Source organism: Alexandromys fortis, unplaced genomic scaffold, assembly GCF_014885135.2.
Source record: "Alexandromys fortis isolate MF-2015 unplaced genomic scaffold, M_Fortis_MF-2015_v1.1 scaffold_119, whole genome shotgun sequence".
Taxonomy (NCBI): Eukaryota; Metazoa; Chordata; class Mammalia; order Rodentia; family Cricetidae; genus Alexandromys; species Alexandromys fortis.
The window spans coordinates 1,365,215-1,389,499 of record NW_026067991.1 but is presented as its reverse complement, the minus strand read 5'-3'; the positions used below and the strand labels follow the sequence as shown (position 1 = coordinate 1,389,499).

General features: G+C 37.6%; 1 protein-coding gene and 1 pseudogene across 7 annotated transcripts in view; both read right to left on the bottom strand.

Annotated features, from left to right (window-relative positions):
* Dlg1 (discs large MAGUK scaffold protein 1) overlaps positions 1–24,285 on the bottom strand; it is a 191,448-nt gene that overhangs the window by 151,781 nt on the left and 15,382 nt on the right. For all 7 annotated transcript variants that reach the window (XM_050159729.1, XM_050159731.1, XM_050159733.1 and 4 more), the window contains exon 4: positions 17,643–17,809. In XM_050159729.1, the coding sequence (XP_050015686.1) occupies positions 17,643–17,809 (167 nt within the window). The remainder of the gene's footprint in view (positions 1–17,642; positions 17,810–24,285) is intronic.
* On the bottom strand, positions 21,530–22,581 carry LOC126512160 (60S ribosomal protein L7a-like; annotated as a pseudogene).

Below are 24,285 nucleotides of genomic sequence, written 5' to 3'. Positions count from 1 at the left end.
CAATAAGGAACTGAACTGAATTTCCTTTGTGTCTTGAACACCTGCAGGACAGGTATCTGAAGCAGACAGAAGCAACCTCCAGCAGAAGAACACTGTATTCTCCTTGCTGCAGAAAGGGTAGAGGACAGTAAGGGATCCTTCAGTCTGGAGCCTTTCCATCAGGGTGCTATTTTCATGAGGTCAAAGCACTCATGACAACCATTTCTCAGAAGCCACAACTCTCAACACCTATACACTGTATGTATTCATTTTTAACATGAATTAGGAGGTGATACCATCATTTGAGCATGAAGTTCTACTGCTGACATTTTGCAGCTCAGAGATACTGAAGAGAAAGGACTCTGTTTCCCAAATCTAGTATAATCCAGAAATAAATACAGTCACATAGTCAATGGATGATTAGGGTATTTAAGTGAGGAGAAGCCAAATATGTACCAACAAAAAAAAATGATACAGTGGAAGGGCTGGAGAGATTGATCAGTGGTTAAGAGTAGTAGCTGCTCTTCCAGGTCCCAGGTTCAACTCCCAGCACCCACATGGCAGCTCACAAATGTAACTCTAGTTCCAGGGGATCTGACATCCTCACAGACATACATGCAGGAAAACACAATGCACATACAAATAAAAATAAATAATTTTTAAGAGACATGTGTGGGAAAAAACAGCAAGAAAACCTACTTTCTGGATCATTCTGAATTCATTATTTTAAAAAAGATACAGAACAATAAGTGACTCTTAATATTTTATCTTATGTGTGTTGGTGTTTTGCTTGTATGTATGTCTGAGCCCTACTTGTGTACCTGGTGTCCACAGAGGCCAGAAAAGGTTATTGGCTCCCCTGGAACTGGAGTTACAGACAGTTGTGAGTCCCCATATGGGTGCTAGAAATTGAACCCAAATCCTTGGAAGAGCAACTAGAGTTCTTACCAGTAAGCTATCTCTCCAGGCCCAATAAATAAATTTTTAATGAGTTTTCTGAAATATCCGTATGTGCATTACAAAGCAAAACAATTTTTTAGGCCTCAAGTTTGGGTTTTATGGACCAAAGCTCTACCCGTAACATATTATACTGAGTACCTACTATGTACTAAACACTGGATCAGGCAGAGCTACTACAGAAAACTAAAGAGTGCTTTTATAATACTTTCAATACAATGAGAAGGATACAGTAATAACAAATATAAATGCATGGTACACTACATATTAGAAAGGAAAAATGAGGCATACTCTGATAGAAGAACTAAATCTAAAGAGTACACTAGAGAGTCCCTGATGAAGCGATCCATCAACTGGAATCAAAAGGATATGATCTAAGAGCAGAAGCTTGGAAACTGTCATGGACAAATACTCCAAGATGAAAGAAACACCTCAGAGGAACTGGAAAAGGCCTATTAACAAAAATAATGGAAACCTAGTATAGTTCTTAAAGCAAACATATTGCCAATTCCTTAATTAGGAAAAATCCAAAAAATATACATAATAAAAATATATTAATATTAACATCTTATATAATATTAATATTTAATAACATACAATAAAATTACATATAACACATATATGTATACAGCAAACTGTCCTGATAGCACCTAATATGATCTACAAATTTTGACAGATTAAATATTACCAACTAGGGTTGGTGAGATCACTCAGCAGTTCAGAGTATTAGCTGAGCTTCCAGACAATCTGGGTTCAATTCCCAACACCTGGAGAGTAAACAACTTTCTGTGCTTCCAGCTCCAGAGTATCCAACACCCTCTTCTGGCCTCCTTAGGCACTCACTGCATGCACATGGCACACAGACACACATGCGGGGGTAAAACCATTATGCATAAATTAAAATTAAATCTTTTTTATTTTTTTAAAGATTTATTTATTTATTATGTATGCAGTGTTCTGNTAAATGTAATTTAAAAAGCATTTAAAAACAACCAGTCAGTCCCTGCGCATGCTCATCCTCTACCATGGGGCTACAACTCCAACCCAGGTGTGTACTTGTTTAAAGACGGGGTCTTGCCATGTATCCCTGCAGGCCAGAAGAGGGCACCAGATCTCATTACAGATGGTTGTGAGCCACCATGTGGTTGCTGGGAATTGAACTCAGGACCTTTGGAAGACGAGGCAATGATCTTAACTATTGAGCCATCTCTCCAGCCCTTAAAATTAAATCTTAAAAAAATAAATATTAGCAACTGGCACTGAGTCTTGAGCTGGAGAGTTACTTTCTCCTTCCTAGTCTTCAATAAGAACCTAAGTAAGACGCCTCTTTTTTAGCTCTATCTTGTCAACTATCGGTCTATTAAATGACCCTAAGAAGACAGAGAAGAGCTTTTCCCTGTATATGATCAAAAATTAGTTAACAAAGGGTGGGAAAAGGTATGATCCTACTATAAGAATTTTGGGTACTAAAGTTATACCTGTTAGCTCCCCTCCTTTCCTTTTTCTTCACAGAAGGTACGAATCAGATAAAATGCACTACAATAAAGAATATATATGCCCTTAGCTTCAGTGTGTGTGTGTGTGTGTGTGTGTATGAAGCACTTTACTGCTATTATAAAAAAAAAAAAAGCTTCTTAGCAATATTCCCAAAGCACTCCTTAGATCTAGTGTGCTTACAATTAACTTTCTTACAATGATAATGAACCTGATAAAACTATTTTTCTCTACCTAGTCTCTCATATTAGCTTTACACTGATCTCTTTATAAAGTGGCTAGTTGGGAACCTAAGACTCCTCAAGGAGAAAATTAACTGTTTTCTAAGACATTATACAGGAGACACACAAGAAAATACTGTATTCAAGCACATTAAATAACATGTAATCTATATTAGTACAAGTAAAAACAACCCAAAATACCAGAATATAAATGTTCCTTCCTTTTGAAAAGTGTTTAAACCCAGAACATTAAAAAAAAAAAAAATCAAGGAGAACGTATGCTTTCAAACCCACCACATTTCCGTTTCAAATGTATCAATGAGGGCTGGGTATGTAGCTCAGTGGTAGAGCACTTGCCTGGTATACGCATGGTCCCAGGTATAATTCCCAGCATTGGGAGGGGGAAACCAACTTAGCTCCTTTTAAGGAATGCATTAATCATAAAAGGAATGTACGGCTATTTAAAACTGTCTTAAATTAGTAAATGCCAATTATACTACTGTAGATGGAGGCCAAGATTCAGCAGCTCAATAACAGTGAAGATTTAGTCATCCCATCTCACAACCTAGTCATTTGAAAGCGTTTTAAAATAACAGTCTTCATTGTGAAGAACATATAGTTATTATAGTTGGGAGGGGGACTCAAAAACTAATCATCATTGCTTTAGCTCAACCCACATGCCTGTTCTTAAGGGTATCCATGGTAGCAGTGATGCAACATGCCTACCTAGTTCACTGTGCCTACACAAGTGGGAGATAGGGGAGGCGGATGATGAAAAAAATTTTACTTGAGGAGTTTTAGTATTAACACGATAGAATTATATCAACTACATTGTCAGATTTTAAAAAGCACAAAGCTCTCCAAAAATTATAAAGGCAGGAAGGCAAGAAGGGGAATAAGGATGCACTGAAGTCTTTAGTTGAAGAGAAAAGAAAATTGTTCTTCTTGCTATAGCAATTGCTTAAAAATGTTCAAAGGGTTTATTTCTAACCACAGAATAAGTGAATCTAATTTAGAATTTTCAAAACTACAAATAATGTTTTATGCTTCCTAATTTCCAACCTACATATCTTCCTATTTTTGTTTTCACAGTTACATAATTATAAATATTTTAAGGACAGTGATTATATCCAATGTTTTTTACGCAATAAAAAATGTTATTTTGCTTTTAAAAAAGGAGGGTGAATGCAAAATAAATCTAAATCTATAAAATAAAGAGAAATTAATTAAATGAAATTATACAAGGTAATTCACAGGAGAAAGCCAAACATAGACGTCAAAAAATCAAAAACAAAAAACTTGAAAGGAAAACACAACTAACCAACCAAACAAACCTGTTTTCAGGAGTATGTGTCTCTTAAATACTCTTTGGGAATACTTCAATAAAGCAGTTTACTTACATCCCGGAGAAGCCCACCCTCTTAGCACAGAGGACAAGCCCACATCATGGGCACATTGCATCTGATCACAGACTACTATCTGAACCACAGCTCTGCATGCCGTAATAAAACAAAAGTCAATGCCATCAGTTTTCCCCACCTTCCTTCTTCTGAGAACTAATTTATTGTACAAAAATAATCATGGCTTGCTTTCAGAAATAATACTTTTGCTTCTTCCTTTACTACTGAACATAATCTTAAAATCTCAACAGTTGTGTCTAAAAAATCACTATGAGGCATTAGTGTGTAGAAACAAAAACTAAAATGGAGTTTTGAAAACCCAAATGTAAAGTTTAAATGTAAGCACCTGAAATTATAACCATACAGTCATACAATAACCACAAACTGGTGCTTAGAAATCAAAGTTGTCTATTTGGAGACTAAGTGAGGCATGCTGGACTCAGGACAAAAAGCAAAGCAGGCTTTAAAAGTATTTCAAGAAGTGCTGAGCAAGTTCACGATTCTCCGTTCAGACCAGTATCTACCTAACAACACAGTGAGAACCCGACTGTTTAAAAAGAATAGTCCAAAAACTGTAGGCAAAACGAGCCATACTTTCAGCTAACATGCCATGTCCAGGGAAAGAGAAGAACTCTGAGGAAATACAAGACCTAAACATAAACAAAGGCTTTCCATATCCATACTGTTAGGAGGGAAACTGCCTGTAAATCTTAGAGGAAAAAAAAAATCAGTTTTGCATACTATTTTTACCTTCCTGAAATACATTTCAAACTACTGCCTTTGCTAACTATGCATCACATAAACCCAAGCATCTATCTGCAAGCATCTAACAATGGCTATGTTTTAGGTTAAAGAATGAGCACAGAAAATCTAAATCTTACCTTGGTGGTTACAATGCACAGGCAATCCATTATTCTACCATTACAATATTATAAACATAAAGCAAAACTATTCAAATTGTCTAGTTCAACAACAAAAAACTTCAAATAAAAAAGTTGTTAGATAAAATCGTAGATGAAAAGTTATAACTGTGCCAAGATCTCGCCAGGATCCATTCTTAGAGATAGCAATTTTTCTACTATCTGAAATATAAGAAGCCAGAATGCATCACGTGCCCTACAATCTTCTTTATGTAATCTGTATCTGAAGAACTTGAAATTATCCAACAAAACACTGTGGAGCTTGCTGGGGTTTATTCCGTAAGAGCCCACTGCTGCTTCAGATGCTACTTCATTAATCCCTCTTTTCAAGATCCGTTGCCAGGGAGTCATCTGATTAAATGCCTCACAAGGAGGGTTCCCAAGCACAAATTTAAATCTGTTTCTCCTTGTTTGATATAGTGTAGATATTCAAAGAACTGCCAAAGAAGAAGAAAATCACTAGAAAAATGCAAGCAAACATTTCTCCACTAAACCATTTCAGCAACTGCAGTCTGCAAAGTAATGACTTTCTCAGGCAGTAATGAATGGAATATTCCAAGTGTTATTTTTGAGAAGGGGAGCAGGGAGAACAAAGTAATAATGTAAAACATCACTAAAACTTACATTTTCTCTCCTTACCAAATTAGACAACATTTTATCACTGAAGTCAGATTTTTACTTTATTATGTTACCAAGTCCATCCCTCAGGTACAGGGAGGAAGCGCCACAAGGAGGCAGGTATAACTGTACCATATCAAACTCCTAAGTAAGGACTCATTTTTAACCCGGAGACCTCCTAACTTTTTAAATGGTGTCTGGTCCTTACAATCAAAAGCTAACAGAAAAGGGAAAGGACACAGAGATGCCAAGTGGCATCTCTTTCAATTTCATAAGCTTCCAACTCCCCTATAAAAACATAGAGTAAGGAAGAGTACTATCTGCAATTCCGATACCTTAAATAAAATTTATCATTTTTTTAAAGCAGAATACTAGAAACAACGTACGTAATATTCAAACACTGACAGGGCATTGCATTTTTTGAAGGAAAATAGAGAATTTAGTTGATTTCTGTGTGTTCAGAAATTTCATAAAAATTTTAAGATACCCAAAGAGGGAAGGTCTCCCTCAGCATGGCAGACTTCCAAAAAGTGAAGGCTGGACAATCCCTATAGGAAATAAGAAACATGGTTCAACCCATTAATAAGCTATATAAGCAGTCATTTTCTTTCTTGGGTAGGGGCACACACTCAGTTTTCCCTTTTATAAAACACACTTTAAGAGTTCTTCCCTTTACTTCTGTTATAATTTCTATATTCAATAGATATTAAGTTCCAACAAGGGCAAAACTCAAGAATGTCTCCTGCATCTATTGTTTTGTCCTCATCTATTGAGGGTTAGCATATTGTGACCAGGACATAACTGCGGCTCAATATGTGTTGATGACTGAGTAACATGTAAACTGTAGGTGATTAGAAAATTAAATTTTTGAATTGATTCTAAAAATGAGACACCTCATTTTCCCAAAACTACTTCTAAAATATCTCTCCCAACTCAATTATAAATTTGTAAGAGTATAGATTAAATGGCCAAATAGCCAAGTTTAAATCTGAGTCACCTTGATGCATATTTAACAAGTCACACTTTAGAAAATAATTTTAGTTGGACTTTATATTCATCTTAGACACACAGTCATCCGTATAACTACATTCCTCTAGTCAAATGTGGGCTGCAGAGACGGTTTGATAAAATGCTTGCCTTGTAAGCACCTGAGTTTAATGCTCATATCCTACATTTAAACTTTTAAAAAGTAAATAAAGAGAGCCGTGTATGTACGACAGTACCCGGGGCTTGATGGCCAGCCAGCTTAACCTAAATTGGCATGGCACGTTCCGGGCCCATGAAAGACACTGTCTCAAAAACACAGGTGGACAGCAGAGATTGTTCTCTGGTCTGAACACACAAGTGCTTATGTGCCTGCATACTTGCCTCCCATACACACATCTATGTGTGTACACACACGCACATAAACACAAACACACACACAAATTAAATCTACTTCAAACAGCAGTTTTACAGAATCTTAGTTGCATGAGATGTTGCTCTTTCTAAATTAAAATATCACCTGACCATTTGTCCAATCTTCTACTAGCACCCATTTTAAGTTCATCTATTTTTCCTATTTGGACAGTAGTTGTACACATACAATGTCTATGATGTAACCAGTTAACTGTATTACCTGTTTTTTTTTTAAACATTTATTTATTTATTATGTATACAATATTCTGTCTGTGTGTATGCGTGCAGACCAGAAGAGGGCACCAGACCTCATTACAGATGGTTGTGAGCCACCATGTGGTTGCTGGGAATTGAACTCAGAACCTTTGGAAGAGCAGGCAATGCTCTTAACCACTGAGCCATCTCTCCAGCCCCTGTATTACCTGTTTTAATGTACTTGTCTTTCAATAAAGCTTGAATATAGCATCTCATACTCAAGATTGATCATTTAATCTGTACTAAATTCTATACTTACTCCACCTATCAACAGCCAAACTGGCACTGACAAGTCACATTTTTCTTTTGTTTTTTTCAAGACAAGGTTTCTCTGAAGCTTTGGAGCTGTCCTGGAACTCACTCTGTAGATCAGGCTGGCCTCAAACTCACAGAGATCTGCCTGCCTCTGCCTTCCGAGTGCTGAGATTAAAAGCATGTGCCACCACTGCCAGGCTGACAAGGCACATTTTAAATCAATGTGTTCCTTTCAAGTCATTTCCTCTTTTAAATGATTTATAAGTTACCCTGTAATACAAGCAACTTTAAAAACATTTAAAATAACCCTTCAGAGATGACAATATCTCACATAATATCTAGGAACAAAAGATAATCAACACTGCTTCAGAATACCAGCGACTTGTTAAACCATGATGGTGTGATAGGGAACAAAATGCTCCACCTTAAACAACAAAAAGACAAACACTGGACATGTATAAAGGAATAATTTTCAGGTACTGAAAAGGGGCAGTACAAACCAATGAACCTGTATGAGGGGAAATAGAAGAGGAGCCCTGTAACTGTCCAGCCAAGGGAGAACTCAGCACAGCCCAGAAATATGTGAGAAGACCTAAGTGAAAACTCAGTATGGTCAAGGTGTCCAAAAGCATGGGAGGAGTAAGCAGAAGGGATGGGCTGCACAGGCAGGGCGCCCTCAAAGGGCCAGATTAGCTGTGATCATATTGATCAGCAAAGACATCAACTTGAGGTAAAGAAAAATCTAGGAGGTGGAGGAAGGAGAAAGTGTCAGGCCCCAGGATTCACATAGCACCAAGAATAACAGAAAATTCCTACTAGGCAGGACAGACAGGATTGAGTATGGCCACAGTCTGGGAACAAAATTAGCCTCACACTAAAGGCTTCCAGGTATTGCTTAAAAACAAACAAACAGACCCAAAAAGAGGAACATGGATGTACTCACTCATATTTGGTTTCTAGCCATAAATAAAGGACATTGAGCCTATAATTAGTGATCCTAGAGAAGCTAAATAAGAAGGTGAACCCAAAGAAAAACATATAGGCATCCTCCTGAATATTAACCTTCATCAGGTGATAAAAGGAGAGAGAGACAGAGACCCACATTGGAGCACCGGACAGAAATCTCAAGGTCCAAATCAGGAGCAGAAGGAGAGAGAGCACGAGCATGGAACTCAGGACCTTTTATTGAACCTATCTACTCACCTACCTATTTATTTTGTATATAGGTGTTTTACCTAAATGTATCTATATAGCACCTGTGTGTGCCAGCGGGAGTAAAATTCCCTGAGACTACATTACAGGCAGTTGTGAGCCACCATATAGGTGCCGGAAATTGAACCCCAGTCCTATGGAAGCAGAGCCAGTGCTTTTCACCACTAAGCCTTCTTGTCTCAGACTCAAGAGTAGTTGAGATTTACAAACTGTGTCACCAGATGCCACTAAGTAAGTCAATTTTTCCAATGTGGGTAAAAACTATAAACCTACAAACTCAAAGTCAATGAATTCTAAGCATATGTCTGAGTATCAGTGCATGAGTGTGTGTGTGCTCGTGTGTGTGTGTGTGCTCGTGCGCGCGTGCATGCAAACAAACTTTTCTGTAAATATGAGGTTTTTCCAAAACAAAATTGAGAGAAACATAGAAAGGGTCTAAATTAACTATAAAATATGGGTCCCTAAAGAAAGTTACCAAGTCAGGAAAATGTGGGCAGTTCAATGGTTGAGCACACACTCCATCTCTTAAGAAGAAAAGTACAAAGAGGCAAACAGAGATTAGTCTATACCAAAAGAGGTGTGAAGACCTCACATTAAAGGTTTTGAACAGAGCCATCAAGGTGCATAAGGTGCAACAATACTTTAAAGAATGCACAGAATTGTGTGTCATTTTTCAGATTGTGGTATGGATTATAGATGAGCATGAAAAGAAAAATAAAAGTGATTAAAAACAGGCCAGCTGTGGTGGCACACATCTTTGAACCCAGTACTTGAGAGGCAGAGGCAGGCAGAACTCTGTGACCTTGAGGCCATCCTTGCCTACAAACAGAGTTGCAGAACTACCAAGAAACAGAACAGAGAAACCCTGCTTTGTTTGTTTTTCTTTTTGGTAGGGGGAGGTAGGGCAGAAAATCTTAGTGATCCTAAAACACTTTGCATTAATCCTAATTTGGGCTATATTAAAATCTAAAAACGGGTTGCTGGGCATGAAAGCAAATGTCTTTAATCTCAGCACCAGGAGGCAGAAGCAGACAATTTCTGTAAGTTCAAGACCAGCCTAGTCCACATAGAGAGTTCCAGGACAGTCACAGGTTCATAGTGAGACCCTGTCTCAAAAAAAAAAAAAAAAAATAGTAGTAGAAAAAGCATGACCAAGAATTAGAGGAAATATTTTAATATATGTATAAGACAAGGGAATTATACTTCATTGAAGAAACAAAATGACCACCTGGGGGTTGGGGCACTGTCTCAGCAGCTAAGAGCATGTGTTACTCTTGCAGAGGATTTGGTTCAAGTCCCAGTGCCCACACAGTGGCACACAATCATCAGTAACTCCATTTCCAGATCTGACACCTGACCTCTGTGGGCACCAGCCACAAATGTGATGCGCATACATACACGTAGGTAAAGCATTCAAAATAAATAAATAAATCCTAGACTTTTTTAAAAAACGAACTGACAAATGAAAAGGTGCTTTTTAATTGTTATTTTATCTAATGACAGGAAAATTAAAAAACAAACCAACCACTCATCATGAAGAATTTCTACATACCTCCTATGCTTGTAACAGAGTTAGTTCTTTAATATATTTTAAAGTCAACATCTAGAAGGCTAAATTTAAACTTTAGTTGTTCACATGTGCTTGTAACTGCCCTGACTCCAAAGTTTTCTAGTTAAAATAAATGCTATGATGTTGTGGGGCATTATTTTAACTGGGCAAAAGGTGTGTTACATTTGTTTATGCTGCATTTGTTTAACAATGTAAGGTTGTGTGTTTAATTATGTAAAGATGTGTTGCATTTGTTTCACCTTGTCTGCCTAAGGCACCTGATTGGTCTAATAAAAACCTGAATGACCAATAGCTAGGCAGGAGAGGGATAGGCAGGGCTAGGAGACAGAATAAAGAGAAGGAGAAATCTAGGCTTGAGAAGAGGAGGAGAGAACGAGAGATAGGCCCAGGCCAGAAGCCAGGCAACTGCCAGTAAGATAGGAGAAGCCGTAAAAGTTAAGATATACAGAAGGAAAGAAAGGTAAAAAGCCTTGCGGCAAAAGGTAAATAAAGAGAAACAGGTTAATTTAAAAGAGCTAGCCAGAAAAACAGTCTAAGTTAGGTGGAGCATTCAAAACCAGTCATGATTTGAGAGCTGGTTGGTAGACCAAAAGAAAAAGCCTAGTACGCTAAGATGAAAAAGAGATTATCTCTCCACATCACTTAGATAATTTTCCTGCTAGGATGAACTCTAAAGGGCTGGAAAAGTGAAGTTATAGATAACAAGCACAATAAAATAATAATAATGAAAAAAAGACTATGTGCTCTTTCAGACAACTAACCTCACCCCCCCCCTTTTTTTTTTGTTTGTTTGTTTCTCAAAACAGGGTTTCTCTGTGTAGCCTTGACTGTCCTGGAACTCAATCTAATCTGTAAACCAGGCTGGTCTTGAACTCACAAAGATCCGCCTGCCTCTGCCTCCCAAGTGCTGGAATTACAGGCCTGCACCACCACCACCTGCTGTTTTCTTTTTAACAACATACTTTATGGCATATAACCTGCTTTATTCAATATAAACATATACTCTGACAATGGAAGTATGTTTTAATAATATATTAAATTGAAACAATTAAATTCAACCATAAATTGAAACAATGATACACTGAAAAATGCAGCGTGTGACTGCATGGCTGATGAGCAGGGGTGGCAAGCTGCCACTGCCTAAATTCAAGAGAGAAGTCTTGCAGGCAGGGCTACAGTTCAGTCATAGCGAATTTTCCCAGGATGAACGTGGGAAAAGATCAAAATTCAAAATCTGAAGTGTGCTTTGTACTGAACTCTATCACTTTCACACTATCATAAACTCAAATATAATAAGTAAAATCAAGTTGAGAACCATCTATAGAATATATACAGAATTTATATTTATCTTAGCATATATGTATTTATATTTACATATAGTATATAAAATACATAAATATATATTAAAATATACAAATACACAGCTTAAATAGCTACAGTAAAATGTTTTACCTTAAAGCTTTTGTTTTGTATGTTTATGTGTACATACAAGCAAACATGAACACAGCGCCACAGCACATGTGCAGACGAGTGGACAACCTGTGGAAGTCAGCTCTTTCCATCTACCATCTGAGTCCTCAGAAGCCACCTCTATCCTTCAAGCCATGTCACTGACACAGAATTTTTTTGTTTCCTTGTCTGAGACAGGGTTTCTCTACATAGCCCTGGCTGTTCTGGAACCCACCAGACTGGCCTTGAACTCAAGAGATTTACCTGCCTATGTAATAGGAATAAAAGCATGCACCATCACTGTCCAGCCAGTATGATGTTTTTAAACCAGTTTCTTACTGGTAACCATTTATAGACTTCTTCCTGTTTCCTATTGATTAATATTACATAGATTACTGCATTGGGCACATCTTCAATTATTTTATGAGAAAATAAATCCTGGAACACTGGTCACATAATTATACACAATTGTCTCTCGATTATTACCCTCCTCTACCAACCATGTAAGTTTCTGTGTACTCATTTAGCTCATCTTTAACAAGTTTGAAAATAATCCCTTGTCAGTTTAAATTTGCGTTTATTTAATGTGAGGTTTGCTGTTCTGTATTTTTTTCTATAAACTACTCATTCACATGCTTTGGTCACTTTCCTATTGAAGTCTGGTTATAGTTTGTGTTCTTAGGTTGAAATGGTCACTAAAGAAAACTAGTCCTAATATGTTATGTGAAATTATTTTTTTGTTTTTGTTTGCTGATTGGTTGGCTGATTTTCTTTTAATATTTTGGGAGAAGGGCTCACCTACTACATAGCAAAAGCTGGCCTCAAACTCAAAATACTCCTGTCTTAATATCTAGAATACCAGGATCAGAGGCAAGCATCACCACACCCAGCAACGATACAACAATTCTATAATTAAAATCTAATCTTAGTTAAAAAAAATTCTACAGTCAGCATTCTTGACTTCGAAGATCACACATAGGGCTCCACACTAGGCAAGTGCTTTATCATCAAGATACATCCCCAGACTTTCTTTTCCAACTCAGATTAGGGACAGAACCCAAAGTCTCACATTTGCTAGCACTTAGCTATATGGTCAAGTCTACACTTGTTTTTTTACAGTTTATTTTGAAGCCGGATTCTAGTTCCTCAGCTGACCTTAAACTCATGATCACCCTGAACCTAAGTCTCTGGTTTGCAGTGTTTTGTTTTGTTTTGTTTTGTGTGTGTGTGTGTGTGTGTGTGTGTGTGTTGCAGCTCTTAGAAAAGGTATCCTTTAGCCAGATGTGGTGCATGCCATTAATCCCACCCTCCTGAGGCAGAGGCAGGTGGCTCTCTGAGTTCGAGACCAGTCTGGTCTACAGAGTTAGTTCTAGGAGAGCCAGGGTTACACAGAGAAAACCTGTCTTAAAAAACCAAAATAGAAAAAAGAAAAGGTTTCTTTTATCCTAAAGACATAGAAAAACTTGTTCTAATGGTCTTGTTTTTTAATCCTTTGGCTCTTTCAGCCACTTAAAATGTAATACCAGGAACAGAACAGTACATTCTTTATGTGATAATATCCCAGTAAATTAGGCAATTTCTCCCACCTTCATCTTCCTTTCATTAAAGTCATATACTCTCTCAAAGTAATTATTTTTATTAAAACAAAACGCCTCTTTTTAAAAAAATGAATAAAATACAAGGAAAAAAGGAGGAGCTAGCAATGTAGGTCAACAGTAAAATGCCTTGCACCAAAGCAAGCCACCTATAATTGATCATCAGCACTCTTCTGGGGATGGAGGGAAATTTGTCCGCAAAACAGTTTTAAAAAAACATTATGCTAAACATCTCCCCAGGGATATACATGTTCAAAGGAACAGAGAGACATAAAAAAAAGTCACTAAGAAAATAAGACATCATTTTAAAAAATAAATTATATTGAACTTAATTTTACTATATTAGGAAAAAAGGTAACATCATAAGGTTAACTAAAAAAGACTTGGCAAGATGTATACCAGTTACCAAGTGTAAGTAAATAAATAAAACAAAGAAAACTGGATAAATGCCTTAAAATGCAAAGATTTACATCATTAAGAGAAAACAGAAACTGACAGAAACTGATCAATCTCAAACAAGCTTCATAAAAGCAAACACTGTATTAAAAAAAAGGTAGGATCACACTGCATGTCATTTCTGTCGGAAAAAGGTTGCCTATTGAAGATTTAGTATATGAGTATAATAATAACTTAAATCTTGTTTAAAGCAAAATAACCTTAGGATGTTCAAGTTATCTTTCACTTTGTAATTAAATAAAAGTGTATTTTTGCATTTGTTTGATTTGGGTCAGTGTGCTCCAAAGTCTTTTCAGCCACAAACATGACTCAAACAAGAGATCAAGTCAGTGATCACTTAGTCAAGCCTCCCATCCAAAAGCAGCAAGAATAAATGGTAAGAGGGGAACTAAATCTCCAAACATTTCAGAGTTCTCATAACTGCCTGTCAGTGTGTTTTAAACTTCTTACATTTTCAGACTAACACCTGTCAAGTAATTTGCTACAAAAACAGTAGTTCCTAATAACAGACCTTACTCAAGTTTGGCATATGCATTTCCCCATAAAAAATAATCTAGAAATTGACGGACAGATCCCAATGTTCCTCGTAAGAGTCCATCCATGAATGGGTATGGATTTCCCACAGGAAATACCTTTCTCACATATTTTCCAAACTACTCACATCTAATATTTCTTATTTAAAATTTCTCATTCCTCTCTTTGCTTGAGCCTTCAGCATGTCTAGATAATTTAAGCAGCAAAGAAACCAGAGCGGTACACAGCATTCTAGTTATCAGTATTTCACATATTTATAAAATATATATGCTTTTAAAGTATCTTTTCCTCAGGGTTGGTGATAAACGTAAGGTGTCTCCTGCATGTCAGGCATGTATTCTACACTAACTATAACTTTAAATCTCCAATATAATGTTGATGAAACTCAATACATTTGTGCTGGCTAGTCTTATGTCAACTTCTCACACAAACTAGTTATCTGAAAGGAGGGAACCACATTTGAGAAAATGCCTCCATAAGATCTGGCTGTAGGGTATTTTCTTAATTAGTGATTGATGGGAGGAGGGCCCAACCAATTGTGGGTGGTTCCACCCCTGGGCTGGTGGTCCTGGGTTCTCTTAAGAAAGCAGGCTGAACAAGCCATGGGAAGCAAGCCTCCAGATTCCTGCCCTGTTTGAGTTTCTGCCCTAACTTCCATTGGTGATAATCAGTTATGGTTATGGTGCTTCATCATAGCAACAGTAACCCTAATGAAGACGACATTGTTGACCTCTCTTATCGAAATCTATATGGAGATAAACTTGCACCTCACAAAGAGTTCATTTTTTAACTTAATGAATATTCATTCCCATTGGTTGTATTGTATCAGACATTTTAAAATAACCTATAAAAGGGAGGCTGGAGATGGCTCTGTAGTTAGAATTGCTTGTTCTTGCCAAGGACTGGGATTCAGTTCCCAGCACCAATATGGTGATTCACAACTACCCATAACTCCAGTTCCAGACCTTCTTCTGATGTCCATGGGAACTGGGTATGTGAGTGGTACATAGATACACGCAAGCAGAGCATTCATACACATAAAGTAAGTAAACTTAAAAATAATTTTTTAAAAAATTTAAGCAGGGCGGTGGTGGCGCACATCTTTAATCCCAGCACTCGGGAGGCAGAGGCAGGCGGATCTCTGTGAGTTCGAGGCTAGCCTGGTCTACAAGAGCTAGTTCCAGGACAGGAACCAAAAGCTACAGAGAAACCCTGTCTCGAAAATCAAAAAAAAAAAAAAAAATGCTGATTGGCTGTGTTGGAAGTCAATTATGTAAAAATGGATCTTGAAGGGGGGTGTCTTTTCTTCAAATTTATAAAATTAGAGTAAAAACCCAAGCCTAAAATGCAGGATTATTTTGAGATATTTGTGTGTAAACCAACATGGAAGGGGAACCGCTATGGCCCCCAAGCCCAGACGAAGAACTACAGACCACAAAAGAGTGGTCAGAGCAGGAGAAATAGTCTTCCCCAGAGAAGAGCCCCTCAACTGGTTTTCCAATACCAAGCGGTCACCTCTGAAATCACAAAGCAACATTTTATAGACTAAGCAGGCTGTACTTCTATATCTAAGAATACTACACACACACACACACACACACACACACACACACACACACACNATCTCTGTGAGTTCGAGGCTAGCCTGGTCTACAAGAGCTAGTTCCAGGACAGGAACCAAAAGCTACAGAGAAACCCTGTCTCGAAAATCAAAAAAACAAAACAAAACAAAAAATTTATAAAAACTAAGAAATCTATGCTTTATAATAAGATATTATAAATCAAACAATAGAAAAAATAGGTAAACATGAAAAAGTCAATGTTCTTAAACCTTAACATTTTTTTAAAAACAAGTCTTTTAACCTAGGACTAAGACAATAAACATGAAATAGAAAAGTGTAATTGGCTAGGTTTATCTGTTCTGCTAAACATCTGAGAATAATTTATGTAAAAGAGAAGCACATTCGCCACAGTTCTGGAGGCTAGAAAGCCTAGACTCTAGGCATATGATGTAGTGTCCCTGGCTTCACTTTCACAGGCAGAGGGCAAACCTAAATTTCGGCATAAGGCTTCTTTTATAAGGGCCTTAATCCCACTCATGAGGAACAAACCCTCATGACCTAACCACATCCCTCCCCACTTCTAGGCTAGAGACTGAATCCAGGGTCTCAGGCATGCTAGGCAACTTATTCTTGAAGGAAAACATTTATTTGAACCACAGCAATAACTACAAACATTTTTAAAACTGCATTTGAAATAGACCACAGGATGAACTATTATTAAGGCAAATGATATATCAACCAAAACAGGAGATGGTAAAGGAAATTATCCAGGAAAATGTAATTTTAAAGAAGAGCAAAGAAAGCACAAATACAATCAAAGAGAAATGTGTAAGATTTACTAAAGCGAATTATTAATTCAATGTTAAGAAATTTGATAACCAAAGGCGGATTTGCTCAAAACTAGCCAAGTAAATTGGGTCCATCACTTTCGGATTTCTTTTTTTCAGCTTTAAAATATAGAAGAGGAATTGTGCTCATTCACATTGCTCTAAAATGCTAGTTATGCAACAACATATGAAGTAAAACAGTTAAACCTGACTGCTTCATCACAATGTGCTCCACTGCTGCTACCCACCACCACTTTCCTGACTTATTACTCATCAAACAGAAGCTGATTCTCTTTTTCAGGAACAGTCTAGTACTAACCAGAAAGAACTAGAATCAAATTTAGGGACAAGCACTTTTAAATGACTAACGCTTCTCAGGCAGAATCATCATTACAAAATGCTGCACCACATCCAACTCTACTAGCAACAATACAGCCCAAACGATAAAAGAACACTACCAATTACCAAGACAGTTATTAAAACTCAAAGAAGTAGGCAGTTTTAACTACAGAAAAATGTAAAAACTAATGCTGACTGGAAGGACTGCTAGCCTTCAGTTGAATTTTAATACAATTCTTCAAGCCAATAAAACAAAAAATTCTATTAGTAAGGGCTCAGAGCCACAATTGTAGTCTTTCTCTAGGCAAAAAGACCAAAGCAAAATCATCTTTTCAAACTACAATGGCCACATTAATAATTACAGAAATGGAGCATTCTGAGGTCTACCATGTAAGACACTTTCTAATATCCTAAAACAACTATTTCCGACCTCAACAAGTTATAAACTTTAAGGCAGAATCAAGAGATTCTCTACATTCTAAGAATACATTTTAACTCTATTCTGTTATCTCATTATTTTCACAAAATATCCATCTAAAAAAAAACAAAAACATTAACAAATTGATCACTAAAAATTGACTCTGTAAAAACTTTATCTTACCTCTATAGGAGGGCTAAGGCTGCTGGGCAATGTTTCTGAAGTCACAGTAGTGCTTGGAAGGCTGGCAATCTCCCAAGTATTCACAGGCTGAATTGGTTCAGACTGCTTTGAATGATCTACACATTTTGGATTATCAAGTAAGGTCACTTCATAAAATTCTTGAATATCTAGAGATAAAGAAAATGAAAATTTCAAAAGCATTTTTATCTCCTGAACTATGCAATGCTAAAACCTAAAACAACATAATTCAAAGGCAACTTCTTACTCTTTTTTTTTTNTTTTTTGAGACAGGGTTTCTCTGTGTAACAATCCTGGTTGTCCTGGAACTCACTCTACAGACCAGGCTGGCTTTAAACTCCGAGATCTGCCTGTCTCTGCCTCCCCAGTGCTGGGACTAAAGGCTTACACCACCCCACACACAGCTCAACCACATACTTTGAACATTAGATCATTTCCTCATTTCATTATGTCACAATTACATCAAAATCTGCAGGATACTGTGTAAAGTCATAAGTATTTTACATGTTAAAAGTCAGCATTTTGGAGATGGCTCACAGTTTAGAGTGCCCAGTGGTTAAGAGTGCTCAGTGTTCTTGCAGAGGACCTCAGTTGGGTTCCCAGCACCCACATCAGAGAGGTCACTATTGCCTAAAACTCCATCTCCAAAATAACCCAATGCCCTTTTGTGGTCTCTGAAGGCACCTGCACGTCCATGTACATAACCCCACACACAACACACACATTCACACAATATTAAAAACTTAAGGCCCCATGCATGGGAAAGGAGCTCACAAGCCCACCTTAGCTGCAAATCCACAGGCAGCTGACAAATGCTGGGAGAGGCAATTTTCTTTGAGGGAAGCCCATACCCATGCACATAAAAGCAGCACTAATTAGGCTCAGCAGGTCATTTAAACAAACTGTACTGGACATGAAGGTGGGAGGTAGATAAGGGGGAAAAGTCTAGGGGAATTGAAGGGAAAATTATAGGGTAGATGTGATCAAAATACACTGTATACATACATGTATAAAATTTGCAAATATATTTTTAAAAAGTCCTATGTTAAAATTCTAACCTTTACCAATTTGCTACATGAATGAGAAAATTACTACTCCTTTGATTTGTCTAACTGAAAACTATTTAAGAACTGAGCATAATGAAGTGCCAAGGATGCTGGCATATAATAATAATAAACAGTGATTAGTATTGTAATTACAAATTGTTCAGATCAATCATTACTAATGTTTTACATCTTTATCATTAGTCTTCAGACCAGGAATATAAATCTTCAAATATACCACAAAAGTGAATATATGTATAATTACTTTATTATATATATTTTTTTTTCTTTTTTTCTTTTCCAAGACAGTTTCTCTGTAGCTTTGGAGCCTGTCCTGGAACTAGTTCTCGTATACCAGGCTGGCCTCGAACTCACAGAGTTCCGCCTGCCTCTGCCTCCCGAGTGCTGGGATTATAGGCATGCGCCACAACAGCCTGACATGAATATATTTTTTTAAAGTTAGGAAAAACCAAAGAACGAGGACATCTCCAACTCCTCTAGTCTACATATCCAAGAGGAAGTGAAAAACAACCAGAAAACCCTGAAAGAAACTAAATGTATATTTAGAATAGCACAGCATAATTTAAAAGATGAAATTACTTTGTTCCCAGTTGAAATTATGTGAATTTACTATATAATAGCCACTGCTAATATTAATATTATTAGTATATTATATGTATTAATATCATTACACAATATAATAATATTAGCAGTGGCTATTCACTTAGTAACACTGAGCGACAATACATAATGTTTAGATTTTGCACTGTGAGTTCTTTAGTCATTTGCTGTTATAATTTAGAATTCCTTAAAGAGAGGGAATTATTTAACAGCCAATATGGCCATTATCCTGTATAAATCATCAACAATGACTATTAATAATATTTAATGTAACTTTCACTTCTTGTTTCTTACTATTTTGAAAGTATCATTACGCCCTTTAAAAACATCGCATAGGACAATGAGACAGACAGCTCAGCAAGGTAGGAGTGCTTGTCATCAAGCCTGAGAGTTCAATCTCCAGGACCTACACACTGGAGGGAAAGAACTGACTGCCACAAGTTGGTCCTCAGATTTCCACACTCAAACTGTGGCACGTGCATACCCACACACAATTATAATGAATAAAATGTAATAAAAATTTCTTTGAAAGCCCACATCTCACAAGGCAGCAGGGACAATGCAATTCTATCTTAAGCTTTAATAACCAGCAGAATTTTAAAAATCCGAGTACTAGTTAAAAAATAACATTAGTACACTAATGATAAAATCAACCCATCTCACCAGCTGTTAAAAGTATTACTAGGCTGGAAAGATGGACATATGGCTAAGATGGCTCTAGTAGAGGACAGTCCTTAACCCCAGTTACAGAGGATCTAGCATCTATCACCTTATGGCCTCTTCACAGCCCAGCCAAATACATACAGGCTGATAAAACACTCTTATAAATAAAATGAAAACAGTAAGTCCTTAAAAAAAAAAAGAATATTACCAGAGAAAATTGGATGTGAAAGCATTTCATGGGCCAGAAATCACTGTATAGAAAACTAACACATAACCATCATGAAGAAACCAAAAATTCAAAATCACTGTATCTCTTATAAGGTATCAGCACCAAATCACTAAGCTTCAACCTCAATAGAGTCTTCAGACCTAATTTCTAGCTCACAGGAAGTACAGCAAAAGAAGAACAAGCCATTAGAATAAGACCCGAACTGGACACCTAACCTCCTCAGAAAGCCAAAGCCACACAAGGGAAAAGGAATCACTTCAATGTAAGGACTGTCCTGCATTTTGTACAAAAGAAGTAAAGATACAGTACCAACTGAAGTGTCAGAGCCTTAATTGTTGGTAATTAGGGTGGGTAGGCAGCCAGAAATGGCAATGGAAGAAGTTAGGTAACTACAAACTGCCTTCCAGAACACATTAGGGAATATTTGTAATATTTTTTTAAAAGTAACTTTTATAAAAGTAAAAGAAGGGGGTTTATGAAGAATACATATTTTATACATGTAGCATATATATGTATGTCTTATCTGTATTTTTAATTAGTAGCACTTACAAACGATATGAAATATACATGAGGTTCTATTATATTATGCCTCCAGAAGCACTGAATAGTTATCAGTATCTAAATAGACTATACTACTGTAAAGTAAGCTTCAAATTTTGAATGCCTATGTGACCTTTTATGCTATAATTAACAAAGCATTATTTTAATAGCAATGCAATGAAGACCTATACTAGTAATAACTTAAAAACAAAACAAAGCTTTCTGCAATAATAAAAATGAATTTGGCTGCACTGTCCAAGCTCACGCTTCCTATGGCTATTACATATTTGAAATGTGGCTAGTGTGTTTAAGGACTGGATTTATAAATTTTGCAGGCATAATTTAAATAGTCACCTGGCTAAACACTACTATAGAAATCTATACTACTATCATTCTAGAGCAGTAACATACTTGACATGCATGATCAAGGAATAAAGTGTGAATTTTTGGAAATTTTCACAGCATCTTACTTGCCAATTGAAGTCAACTCTACATTTATCAGACAGCCTCTCTCTCTATATATATGTGTGTGTGTGTGTGATTATATATTGCACGTGTGTTAAGTATATATATATATGTGTGTGTATATATATGTGTGTGTGTGAAAGGACTGTTTTACAGGTGGATATATGTATATGTATATATACATATGTATTGATCGAAGTTTCTGTCCCACCTGGTCCCACAGCCGTTCAGTCCCAAAGAAATACACAAAGGCTTATATTAATTATAAACTGTTTGGCCTCTTAGCTCAAGCTTATTAACTAGCTCTTTTTTTTTTTTTGAAGTTTTATAATTATATTTATGTACAGAAAACTCAGCAGTACATTTAACCCAGTTTAGTGGCGAGTTCTTTGGCCTTTGCCTTTTCCAGCTTGGCAATTCGAGCCACAGATTTAGGACCCAGGACGTTGCCTCCCCAGTGGCGGCGGATCTCGTCATATCTGTCGTTGTAATTGGTCCTAATAGCTTCTACCAGCTTGGCCAGAGTACCCTTGTCTTCTGAGTTAACCTATGTGAAGGCAACAGTGGTGCACGTCTTCCAATGGACCAGCCGCCCCAGCCTGGCCTTTCCCTTGATGATGCAGTAGGGGACCCCCATCTCCCGACACAGAGCAGGCAGGAGGAACACCAGCTCAATGGGGTCTACGTCGTGGGCAATCACCACCAGCTGAGCCTTCTTGTTCTCTACCAAAGTGGTGACTATATTGACGCCCGCTCGAAGGACAGGTGGTCTCTTAGTCAGGACATCCCCTTTGCCGGCAGCTTTCTTCTCAGCACGGGCCAGCAGCCTCTGCTTATTTTCCTGCTTGGTCTCTGGCCTGTACTTGTGGGCAAGTTTAAGCAACTGGGTAACTGTTTGCCGGTCCAGGGCCTGGGTGAACTGGTTAATGGCAGGAGGAACTTTGAGCCGCTTGTAGAGGATGGCCCTCTGCCGCTGCAGCCTGATGTAGAGGGGCCATTTGACAAAGCGCGTGAGATCTCTCTTGGGCTGGATGTCCTGCCCAATGCCGAAGTTCTTTGGCCTCTTCTCAAACAAAGGATTCACCACCTTCTTCGCCTCCTGCTTCTTCACGACGGCAGGGCCGGGGCCACCTTCTTCCCCTTGGCCTTCTTTCCCTTGGGCATCTTGCCGGGCTGGAGGAGAGACTTAACTAGCTCTTACAACTTAAATTAACCCCTAATTCTTGTCTATGTTTAGCCATGTGGCTTGGTACCTTTCCTTAGTAAGATATTCTCATTTTGCTTTCGCTGCATCTGGCTGGTTACTGACTCTCTGCCTTTTCTTTTCCTAGAATTCTCCTAGTCTGGTTGCCCCACCTATACCTCCTGCCTGGCTACTGGCCAATCAACAGTTTATTAAACTAATACAAGTGACAAATCTTTACAGTGTACAAGAGCATTATCCCACAGCATGTGTGTACATTAAATTGGCTTTTAAGATTTTTATTATTATTTTGTGTGTGGAGGGGTGTTTTGCCTGCATGTCTGTGCACATGCATGAGGTGCCCTCAAAGATGAGAAGAGGGTGTCAGATCTCCTGGGACTGGAGTTACAGACTGTTACAGATGTTGGGGATTGAATATGGGTACTGTGGAAGAGTAGCCAGTACTCTTAACTGCTGAGCCATTGACCCAACCCCATTAAATAGCTCTTTCTAATTAGTCCCATGTAAACTACAACTGGAACTGGAATATAAAATATCAATTCTCTTTTAACTATACCAGAGTTAAAACAAAATGAGCTGAAAAAACACCACTTATATTGGCTATCATAAAACAAAACAAACAGGTAGTGGTGGTACATATCTTTAATCGCAGCACTTGGGAGCCAGAGGCAGGTGAACCTTTGTGAGTTCAAGACCAGCCTGGTCTACAGAGTGAGTTCTAGGACATCCAGGGCTACACAGAGAGATCTTGTTTTGAAAACAAAACAGAAATAGAAAGCAAGTATAAACAGGATATGAAGAAATCAGAACCCTTCTTCACTCATGAGAGTGTAAAATGGTGAAACTGCTATTGAAAGTGGAAGGGTGGCTTCTCAAAGTGTTAAAACACAGAACTGCCGTGTGATCCAGCAATCCCATACCCTGGTGTACAGAGCAAAACAGAAAGGAGAGGAAGAGAGGAGGGGCTGAACCATATTAACAGATCTGTACACCAATGGTCACTATAGAAAAGAAGCTGAGAGGTGAAAATTCAACTACCCTCAAAAACTGACTAAATAAAAGTATGCATGTACAAAAAATACCATTTACTCTCAAAAAGGAATTAAATTCTTAAAACATTCTATATAGATGGATAAATCCTAAGTGAAATAAGTCAGACATGAAAGGACAAATACTACATTTCATTTATATCAAGTATCCAGAGTATCAAATTCAGACACAAAAAGTAAAATCACTAGGAGTAGAGGGGAGAGAGGTGGAGGAGAATTATTACATTTTAACAGGCATGTGGCACAATCTAGATATTTTTGCTTGTTGTTGAGACATAATTATTACTCAGAAGAGAACTTCAGTTTGAGTTGAAAATAATTAAAAATTAGGGTGCTAAATTTTATATTGTATATACTTTACCACAATAAAAACATAAGAAGAGTTCTAGAATAAAGAATGTTAGGAGTTTGGTAATGAGGAGTAAGGCTATGAAATGCTCTCTTTACAGACACAGCACGGCTGTGGCAAACACGAACTCTCAATAGAGGCAGGTGCCTACATAGTGCTTATACAAGGCTAGCCCATAAACAGTCCAGATGGGGAAGGGGATCATGGGGCCCCACCTTGATGAGCTAATGGCCACAGAGGGGCTGCTGGGAGAGAGGAAGTCACTGTCTTTGACGACATAGCCACTGGTAAATTACCCATGCTCTAGTGGAAAACTTCATATCCATGCCCATGTGAGTGACCCTGGTTAAAAGTGGTGGGCCACAAGGCAAAATAACCATCAGTAGCTCATAACCATCTGTAACACCATACCTAAGGATCTGATGCCCTCTCTGGACTCTGTGGGCACCTGGCATGCACATG